General features: G+C 41.8%; 2 protein-coding genes across 2 annotated transcripts; both read right to left on the bottom strand.

Annotated features, from left to right (window-relative positions):
- Positions 1-381: 381 nt before the first annotated feature.
- LOC109640261 (ras-related protein Rab-6B-like) lies at positions 382-6,598 on the bottom strand. The gene is made up of 8 exons (XM_020104161.2): positions 6,392-6,598; positions 4,414-4,472; positions 3,855-3,908; positions 3,165-3,270; positions 2,506-2,617; positions 2,252-2,345; positions 1,673-1,739; positions 382-1,136 (listed from the first exon to the last, which is right to left on the bottom strand). Exons 1-8 carry the CDS (start codon positions 6,582-6,584, stop codon positions 1,072-1,074), a joined length of 750 nt encoding a protein of 249 aa, XP_019959720.1. The 5' UTR covers positions 6,585-6,598; the 3' UTR covers positions 382-1,071.
- Positions 6,599-7,064: 466 nt separating this feature from the next.
- espnlb (espin like b) lies at positions 7,065-11,126 on the bottom strand. Its single transcript, XM_069511663.1, has 5 exons — positions 11,112-11,126; positions 10,090-10,201; positions 9,659-9,777; positions 9,142-9,331; positions 7,065-8,841 (listed from the first exon to the last, which is right to left on the bottom strand). Exons 1-5 carry the CDS (start codon positions 11,124-11,126, stop codon positions 7,199-7,201), a joined length of 2,079 nt encoding a protein of 692 aa, XP_069367764.1. The 3' UTR covers positions 7,065-7,198.
- Positions 11,127-11,151: the final 25 nt, after the last annotated feature.

Here is an 11,151-nt window from a genome sequence, read left to right as displayed (position 1 = left end):
TCACATTCTGTAGATAATAAAAATGATATAATCCCTGTATTATCCATATATAGCATCAGGATAGGACCAATAGAGCAGACCATGTTGCTACCAGGTAAATGTTGATGGTTAGGAGAGTGAAGCCCTTTAATTTGTAATTTATTAATCGTTAAACATTATTACATTATTCATACTGGTGAACAAGGACCACTTCTACAGAGGGACGTTCACAACATACATATTACATTATTATATACAGTGCAGTGCATTACAGTGGATCGTTATATGTGTATTACCAGGGTGGAGGGATGGGGAGGCTGGAGGGAGAGATAAAGGGATAAAAGGAGGAGAAGGAGGCGAAGGAGAGAAGTGGTTTGAGGGAGGGGGAGTTGTGATAGTAAGTTGTCTTTTTATTACTTCTTTTTTTTTTTTTAAACCACGGTACAGTTTGTTCTATAAAAGTTAAACCCATAGAGAGATAGAGTGCCACATTTTCACAGCTACTGTTAGGTGAACGGTCAGGTGAAGTTGACTCTTGTGGGAATATCAAATGAGATACGTTTTTGTCATGAGATGCTATAGAGAGATGCTATAAAACATTCTAAGATAGTCAACCTCCATCCAGAGTGCAGAGACCCTGGAGGGCAGGCCAAAGGTCAAAGATCAGATCAGCGTGCATGCGTGCTGCAGACATTCAGACGTGTTCGGCCCCCACCATTTCTCCTCCTATGTTTAGGCATCATTTTTGGTGCTTTCCCTTTTATATATAAAAAATACAAAACATAACAGCGAAAAGAACTCCGTTGGTTGTTCCATTTTTCTCCCTTTTTTCATTTTTCCAAAACAGTTTTTTGTTCATTTTCATGTCAATGTTTTTTTTTTCCTTCCCTTTTCTCCGCCAGTCACTTACATATTGACAAAGTATACAATATTTTACAACTGAACAAGACTGAGAGATAACATTTGATTTGTCCAATCAGATACAAGGCCCGGATCCTATATCCAATTAGAGAAGTCAACTGGAAGCTAACCAGTAGTAAGCAACACAACAAGCCTATGGTGTGAAGGGAGCTGTCCGATAGCAGCTCTGCATTAACATGAGCACCCGCCCTCTGGGACGCTGGGCTCTGCCGGTTTGTCCAGCTTGATGTCGATCACTGGGAATTGTCCGGTTAAAGAAAAGTCAGGTGGTGAGAAAACGTCACAATGAAATGGATGTACTGCATGCAGGTAATACTGGCAGAGTATATTGTGTATTGGATGATGTATATGAGGCAGAAACCAGGTAAAAAAATGTGAGAAATATCATTGGTGTCAGAAATTCCCATTTGGCATTATCTGACAAAAGTTGACAACACACATTTAGACTTCTTATTTGTCATGAATTAAATTAAATGTATTGATCAGTATGTGTCTTTTCAGTCAGTCCCTGTCCATCCTCCATCACATATCCAAAGAATATGTCATTTTTCTATCCAACCACGATGTGGTGCTACACCTGTGCATCCACACTGTCTTCCTGGCACGGTGCATTTCTTCTCTATCAAGCATGAAAAAAGATTTAATGGCCCGTGCCTCTGTAGACAGTAGGCTGGGCCGTTCTGTCTGTTATTGTGCCAGCAACCACTAAGAGATTAAAAATCAGCTGTTTGGCTCCAAACAGCGTCGGGCTCACAGCCGCTTTAAAGGATACTGCCTTCAGGATTTGCGTCGTCCAAGCTTTCCATTCCAGGTAGGGCTGCTGCGACCCGGCGAAACAGCTAGTGAGAGGGAAGGGGGGAAGAAAAAGAAAGAAGAAGAAAGAAGAGAAAGAGAGAGCGAACAAGCACGAGGACAGCAAGTTTAAAAATGTTATTGTGGGACGTTGGTTGATTTCTCTTTATTTTAATTAAAACTGTATGATTTAGCAATTTATGTATATTTATGTTGACATGGATGGAGTTCACTTCTGGCCAGTGGTGACATAACTATAGTAGCCATATTTTTAATCAGAAGTGTGGAGCAAAAGTATAAAGCAGCATGAAAAAGAATTACTTATATACTTATATAATATAAGTACAGCTACTTAAGGAAATGTATGTATTTAGATCCCAGCACTGTTTTGGGGAGCTTGCATTGCTTGGTCAGACCCGGAGTTGAATATTTACATTTGATGCACTTTATTAATCCACGTTGCCTCAGTCACCTTGGAGGCGCACAGAGAGATAGCAGCTGATCTGAGAGCAACTGAAGCCCAAAATGCTGTGAAATATGGCGAAACTGCAGGCGTCACCTGTTTGACATTGCAGCCTGTTTTGGCACTGGTCTCGATGAACATGACGTTCAGCTCTTTGGCTCTCTGCTCGCCTTCCTCGATGGTGATTTGCCTGCAGTAAAGAAAAATCAGACCAGACTCAGCATCAAGATAATGAAGGCTAATTATTCAAGACTGACAAGTTGCTTTTAACAACACGCTTTCTTCTCAGGTTAAAACCAAACATCGCCACATCACAGAGTAGATTTACTGTAACTAAATGTCATGTTCACCTCTTCTCTTCCAGATCTGTTTTGTTGCCGACAAGCATGATAATGACATCACTTCCTCTCTCTGTCCTGACATCATCGATCCATTTGCAGGTCTGCTGGAAGGAGTTCACATCTGTGGACACCAGAAGTTCAATTTATATTCAGTTTATTATTTTCTTTGCATTATTAAAATGCCTTAAACAAATGGTGCTTATCCATTGATTTGTTTTGAACAGTGCCCGTTCAAAAATTGTAAAAGTGACCTGCAGGAATTGCTGCAAGTAAAGACCGGCAGCAGGACTCTGGACTCAGAACCCTGAAGCTGCACCACCGCCACTGCATAAAGAGCTGTTCACCCATTTATTCAAAGTTCAGTAAAGCTCGCCTCAGTACACAGAACACTGAACTGGAGAATCAGTTTTTGTCTGTTGTCATGAACGTGTTGTTGTCATGATCGACGTCACTTATTCTGATGAGTTCATTATTATTGAACTTATCACGAGTTCAAATCGCACCAAATTCAATACACATGCCAAGTGTGAAGGTGATAAAATGAACGGCTCTCCAGATAAAAGTTCCACATACAGACAGAGAGAGATCTTCTGTAAATATTAGATCAATTATAAACAGACATTACAGTACAATGCATGTAAACACAAGGCAGGTAGGTTTCTGCTCACTTGTGATGTCATAGACGACCACAGCTACTGTAGAGTCTCGTATGTAGCTCGGGATGAGGCTCCTGAAACGCTCCTGTCCAGCTGTATCCCACAGTTGGAGCCTTACCTGCATCCACACACACACACATGGAAACACACACCTTCAGCAGCTGATTCAATATCATACTACGTATACTGCGTATACTATACAGATGTCAAAGCCTGGTAAGTACACATCTAAAGGGATAAGCCAGTATCAGCTTGTGTGCAGGCTGACGGAACATAATATCCTGACAAAGAGAACGTATTAATACCAGCCTGGATGATCCATGGAAAAGGCTTTGACTTCTTAGGGCTAGAAAAGCCAAAGCAGCACCAAAGGTTATTTCTAGCTATTACTACCATAAATAACTTTAGCATAATCATGTTAGTGTGTGAGGAAAGCAGTGATTAAGCAAATCAAATCAAGGATTAGTCAAAACAGAGTGGAAACTGGGCCATTTCTTACTTAGCATACCCACTGATTAGAAGTACAACTCCATTGATCCTTATATATATAAATATATATATATATATATATATATATATGTGTGTGTGTGTGTGTATATATATATATATATATATATATATATATATATATATATATATATATATGTGTGTGTGTGTGTGTGTGTGTGTAACTTTATGTGAATTTTAATAAAGGCTTCCTACTGTTCGGTCCTCCAGGTACATCGTCTTTGATAGGAAGTCAATTCCGATGGTCGCCTGTGGTGGAGAAAAGAATCATCATCAGTAAAAAATAACACTTGGGGAAGGTTGTTAAATAAAAACAAAAATATAAGAAGCAAATAAGCTCTGAAATCAAATTAGACGGAAAAATGGATTTCATTTGCATTGTCCTTGGTGCTCAATCATTCAGACTTATCTATCTAATATTGCTGAAATACTACTTCATTTGGATGAATGCATTGACAGCATTCAAACTGGGGCATGAAAACATATTTCACATGGACCCAGATTATAATTTGTGTATCAGTGAAGCATTGATCAGTAGTCACCATTATGATATAAAAAGCTTCACATAATTTAGACCTGTACTGTCAGTCGCCTCAATCACCTTTATTCAAATGGAACATTTGAGAACAGAAAAATTACACTTTATAAAATATTTAGAAACGATAAATGCAAGTAATTATCCACATTTATCATCGTATGATGCATTCAGTTCTTCTAAATACATTTTTAATTCTGGATCTGGTCCGAATCTTACCTGATATGTGTTGTCGAAACTGTCGTACATGAATCTAGTGATGAGAGATGTTTTCCCCACTAGAACAGAGCAAACATGATTTGTATTTCAGTCAAGGGTGTAAACGCTGATAAACAAATTCAACAGAATAATGTGAAACGGTTTCTCCAGGGGTGAAAAAGATAAATTGTGATTGAAAAGCATCCCAGGTAAAGAAAGATGGAAATTTGGAATTAAATTAACTTAATCTGCAATTCTTTTGTTAATCGATGAATCATTAATGTCATTTCTAAAACACGAATGCCAAACACCCCCCTTGTTCCAGCTTCTCAAATGTGAGCATTTTCCTGTTTTCTTTTCTTATATGTGAGATCTTGGAGGTTTTACACTGCTCATCTGACAGAACAAGCAATTTAAAGATGTCACCTTATAGGCATTTCATTTTCAGATATCCTGTGGGGCAAAAACAATCAATTTAATCACAAGAATATTCATCGGCCTCATCAATAATGAAAAGAAATGCAAGCTGCAGCCCTTAAGATTTTCACAATGTCAAAAAATATCCATAAATGGCCCTAACTATTAATCCAATATGGAATAAATTAATTGTGACGATAATGGTGTTACTGGGAAAAGAACAGTACGCATGAGTTGGAATGGAGGAGAAAATGACTAGACGGATACAAAACACATGAAGATTTCAGACATTCATTTCTATCAAAGCCAGACAGGGCCTCCTCCGAGGATCAAGGTGAGCCCATACTCGGCTCCATTTTTATTTACATCCCACCCAGCACCGTCTTTAGCACCATTTTACATCAGGTCTACATGATGAGTGTGGACAGCACTTCTCCTAACGCAGGATCCTCTATGTATGCAGACAGCAGTACATACATGTAGTTTTAAAGCCAGCCAGGGATGGGGCAGTGGCCAGGCCACGATTCAGCACCATGGACAGAAACATTGCAGCATACAGGCCACACAAACACACATGGAGGCTTTCAGTCGACACACACACACACACACACACACACACACACACACACACACACACACACACTGAAGCATCCCCAATGTGAGACACCTCAGTGAAGCTGCTGTCACATTAAGGCCTGGTCATGTTCATTCTGCTGTATTTTATTGAGACACCAGCCCCTGTGCTGCCACTCTGGATATCTGATGTCTGAACACGTATTCAACCACTATCGATCAGCGTCTCCTAATCTGTGCCATCACACCAAACCCCACACACACACATCCAGCCAGAATAGATGGATTATATAGAATATAAAGCAAATACAGCTGTGGTGCTGTCAAACCTCGTTTTTAGCCTGTTCGATTATTCATGGGAGCGAAGTGGAGGCTGAGGTTTGGAGATGCTACCGACATCGCCCGGCAGCTTTGGGTGTGTCCCGAACTGACACATGGGGACTGTTTATGATCTTCTCTCTAAAAAAACAACACTAATGCTGGAATAAAAACACCACACACTGCAGCGTGAGACGCGATGAGGGATTGTCGGTGTGAGGAATAAGCGATGGAAGTGGAATAAAGCTGTTATGTGGAGACAGGCTGTGCGTATTTGTCGGTCACTGCAGCACCATCAAAACACCACATCGCCCTGCTATGATGCGAAACATCACAATTTGCGACATATTCCTCAAGGATTTCACGCACGGTTTTTGTATTTTGAATCATTGCGTTGTATTTATTCCATCTGCAATCTAGTGAGGTGTTTTTTTAATTCTTTGCTGGGGGTTTTTTCCCCCCTTCCTTGGTTAATCAAATTTTCTCCAGTCACATCTTGTGCCAGGAGCGACAACATGGGCGTCAGGAGCACCAGGAGCCGGCCTGCACCTCCTCTGGATCCAGCCAGAAACTTTCAGAAATCAACTCGATCGCATGCACGGCCTGCAAACATATAAGATGCGCATGTTTGGCGTTATAGAGGAGGACGGACCACCCAAAAACCGAAACCATCCCCAAGCCACTGACTCACCGCTCTGCTCGCCCAGAAACACCAGTTTAAATTTCCTCAGGGGGTTCCCTAGATCTCCTCCGGCTGACATGGTGGCAGATGAGAGAGCTCGACTCGGATTATTCTTTAGGTGAGTGTGTTCTTGTGGCTTCGCGTCTCCTCCGCTGCTGGGATCCTCCTCTCCTCGCAGAATGATGGGAATGCAGCTCAGCATCCTCCTGTCAGCCCCTGGTCGCTTGTGCGCCTGCGCGACCTCACCTATTTCTGTCCCTCACCTTTCTATTGGACCGCAAACCATATGAGTTTCAAAGATGGGATATGAGCTAATAAAGACTCATATTAAGGCAAATAAAGGTTGGTGGGCATTCTGGGTTATTTGCATTTTCCACTTCCTCACCACCCTTCAGTAATAACTGATATTTTACAAAATTTTTGATTTGCTATTGTAATAAAAACTCTCTCTTAATATATATCTTAGAGATGGAATGTCTAACATGGTAAAAAAGAACTAAAATGGTAATTTAATTCATCAAATGAAAGAAAATGAATCTAAAGACTCTAGCTTTCTTTGTCATAAAATTGTAAACTGAATATTGTTTGGTTTTAGAAAAGGCTCTTTCAAAAAGCAATGTTTCTATTCAAAGCATAGCTAAATAGTGTCTGAGAATATTGTATTTTTCTAAAATCGTATAAAGCAGTTTGTGATTACAGTAGAATTAAATTGTTTGTTTTAAGTAATAGTACATCGATCAACTTCACTTTATTCAGATTCCACCAGTTTCCCAAAAAGAAGCACAGCTAAATATCAGTGAATTTAGTGAAAAAACATCAAGACTGATGTTCAAAATCAAACAGCTCGGCCTCCTTCTCCTTCCAGAAAGCAAAGCTGCGGTCGATGTATTTACAAATGTCTTCATTGTTGAAACAAGAAGCGTCTGTGTCACTGCTGCACTCATCTGGAGAAGCAGATTGAACTATAACTTTGGGTACTAGTCTGGAATCTGGCAACAATGATGATGGTGGAGATGATGCACGGTAACATGCTCTTGATTCCCCAAAGAAGCAAACTTTGATGTCTTCGAAGCCGTCGCTCCATTGCCGCCTCCCTGCCTGGATTTCCTGAAGGACTGCCTTGTGGAAGTCCCTCACCGTCTCCCAGGGGAACCCGCCGACATGGTCGAAGACTTCGAAGCAGAGGAGGTGCCTCATCTTCCTCTCCTCGGGCAACAGTTCTTGCTCTAAGATGCGGAAGTATCCCAACATGAAAAGGTCAAGGGTCAAGCTGTCGTGGCTCACTGCAGTGCCGTCCACATCTGGCAGGAATTGCTCTGGGGAGTAGGTTATTTGAGAGGAGGAGGAACAGGACTTTGGTCGCTCTTTGAGTCCTGGTTTACTCCTCCAGGTGTTCAGTATCTTGTCCACGGCTCCTCGCTGTTGGCAGAACTGAAACATGGACGTGATTTTCTTTAAAGGCGGTGCTGCCATCCCTCTCCCTGATTCCACCTCCTGCTCGTGTCTCCGCCTCGCCGCCCTCACTGAAATAGCGTATGCAGATTTTTTCCAGTGGCTCAGGAACAGCACCACTATGCGTTCTTTCCTCAAGCTGCTAGTCTCCATCACAGGTATGACTTTTTTAGGAGCGTCACTATAGCTCACATCACAGCTGATTCCCCTGCTGCCATCTGCTCTGTCATTTCCTCCAGAAGCCCCAACCTCTGCCTGTTTTTTCACACCGTGGCTTCCACTCGCAACGCCAGCAAAGGGATAAATACTACCTATCTGACCTTCAAAGTTGGATCGGAGGTTTCTTACAGACACCCCGGACTGTTGGATCTCCCTCTCCACCCTCTCTCTCCGCGCTCTGCTGTAGCTGTTGGCCTCCAAACGATGACTAAAAGCAGACGCCATACCTATCTGAGGTATCCTGCATCCACCAGAGGTCTCCACATGTGCTGGCACCATCTCTTGGCCTTGCTGCAGGAATTCCTGGCCCAAATCAATCTCTGAACCATCTTTTACGCCCTGCAGCCCTTCCATCATCCCTTCCATTATTCTTTTCTCACCACTGTATTCTGTGGTTTGGCTCAGGTTGGCCACCAGCAGAGACATACTCTTGACAATCTCTGAAACACGACTGCACCACAAGGGCAAAGTCAGGTGCATTTTGTTCTCTGCGTCCACCTGTTGTAGAACCTCTTTGTTAAGAGAGATGTTGACAGTGGGGTCGGGTAAAATGGCCCTCAGCTCCTCCGTCAGCCGGGTCAGCTCCAGCTCGTAGGCCCGGCAGTGTTTCTGCAGGGACACAGTCTCGATCTGCTGCTGCAGGTACACCAGGTCATCCTCAGTCAGGAGCTCCCCGAAAGGCCCCAGGACTGCATTGTGGGTCTCTGAATACTTCCAGCCGTCCACTGTTGTGAAGCCATTAGTTGTGTCCTGTTTAGAGGGATGAAGACATTTTAAAAGGGGTTTAGCTAAAGGAATAGTTCAACATTTTATTTATTTTTTGCATGTATTAAAGTGGGCATACACGGTGCGACTTTAGAAATGTGTTAAATTCCACCTCACGTTGTAAGAGTAAGTCGTCAGAGATGTAAAGCTAAAACTAACGTTTATGTGCTCACACTTTACAATCCAATTATCTGACACAACCTGACTTTGCCACACTGCACATGATGTTTTTGTCCAAGAAAAAGAAGTTGAATTTTGTGCCACCCCTTAAAGTCCCCATGCAATTTTCTTTAGATCCGCCCCTGCACACAGTACAAAAGTACAGATGAAGAGTACCTGTCTTCTTTGTTCCTCATCATCCTGCAGCCTGACCTGCAGCTGCCGCACCATCACCTGTCGCTTCCACTCTGCTATGGGGCGGCCGGCTTCGTCGTACGTGGGCACCAGAGAGTCGATGTCAGCCAGGATCACATCAACGCTTGGCACCTCTAAAACCTCCTCACTTTCAAGCCTCTGTCGGCGTTCAACAACGTGAGACACAGTCAGAGAGCGAGCTGCGTCTGGAGCCACATTCGAGAGTATATACAGCTTAACATCAAACGCCAGTAGGCTAAAGGTTGAGACAAAATGTCATTACATATTCCTGTGCTTTTTCTGTTTGCTTGTTTTTTAAAAGAAATAAAGTTTAATATAAGCTGCAAATATGAACTAGATTACAAAGCCAAGGGATGTACAGTAAATTGTGTATTGTGTAAAAGTGCATTCAACTTTGTTATAAGTCTACATCCAGTTCGGAGACCATTTCAGTAATAATTATTATTATGTTCTTATTTTTATTACCATTGGTCCAGTGAAGACCGCAGTGAAGCCAGCGTGCTTCAGAGACTTGATAGACTTCATATGAGACATGAGGGTCAGATCCCTCTCTGGAGGCTTCAGGTGGTTGAACGACGTCACCACTGTAAACAAAGGTCAAAGTTCAATTCTTTTTTGTTACTTTGCAACAAAATGGTACCAGTTGTGTGTCAAATATACACAAATATTAGGTTTGTGCTGGTTTACTTCCAGTTAATTTAATTCAGGCAGTCAATGTAGCTTGATAATAATAATAATAATAATAAAAACATACAACATGACAGACATTGGTTTCCAGTATAAATTTAAGGATACCATTTCTAAATAAATGAGTAGTGTATTAATATGTAATAGTTTAAACCACATTGCTGAAACCTGTTTAAATGTACTTGTGAAAGGCACATAAGTGAAATCACCTGAGGAGGCCAGCTGTACATGCTGGATGGAGCCTATGGTGGGGTGTTTGGAAGAGGGAGCAAGGGGGGAGGAGGGGTGACGAGGGAGGGGCAGCACCTCTTTCACTGGCTGCTGGACACACACACATACACACACACACACACAGGCATGAGTCACACTTAAAGGAGCACTTACCCAAAAGGTATATGCCAATATGGGGAAACCTGGTGTGACGGTGCTCCTATTAGAAAACCATCTTAAATATAATTTGCTGTTATCTTTGATGAAAATGTTCAATTTTGTTTTTAATTTGTTTGTTATTCTTGCTGGCAACCATTATTTTTTTATTCATCAGTACCAATTATTTGACATGATATCTCAAGAGCACACGAATTTCTTGAAATTTGGGACACAAAGGATGAACTGATTCGACGTTTGTGATCTACTGTCAAAGGTCAAGGTCGCTGTGGCCTCACAAATCATTTGTTGCCTTGTGAACACGATATCTCCAGACCTCCAGGGATTCCTTTCAAATTTGGTGCAAACGTTCACTTAGACCCACAGAGGAACTCATTAGAAGATAGTGGTCAAAGCTCGGGGGTAGAAGTTCAAGGTCACTGTGACCTTTGTGAACGCAACGTCTCAGGAATGCCTTGAGAGAATCCTTTTAAATTTGCCATCATTGTTCCCTTGGATTAACTGATTAGATGTTGGGGGGTCAAAGGTCAAGGTGGCCCCACAAAACATGTTTTGGCCTCTTGAACATGAAATCAAAGGCGGCTTCACCCTCCACAGAGATGGTATTTAATTTTTAGCCATAGACCTTTGTCACAACAAAGATTTTGACCTTACATAAAATAATAAGCTGTAGCTAATAATATCAACCATGGCTCATTTTCAGTAATTATTATAATTCAAAAAGTAAACTTTTCTCAGCACTGAACAAAATGAAAACCGTTTTAATAATGGGAGTCAAACACCCATTTTCCTAAGTTGCCTAAGGAAGTCTATAATTTGATTCCTTTCACTGATGACTGGTCACCTTGCTGTTCTCCATGTCGACTCAGCTAATTCACAGCAGC

Source organism: Paralichthys olivaceus, chromosome 16 (assembly GCF_024713975.1).
Source record: "Paralichthys olivaceus isolate ysfri-2021 chromosome 16, ASM2471397v2, whole genome shotgun sequence".
NCBI lineage: Eukaryota > Metazoa > Chordata > Actinopteri > Pleuronectiformes > Paralichthyidae > Paralichthys > Paralichthys olivaceus.
This window is presented reverse-complemented; position numbering and strand designations above follow the sequence as displayed.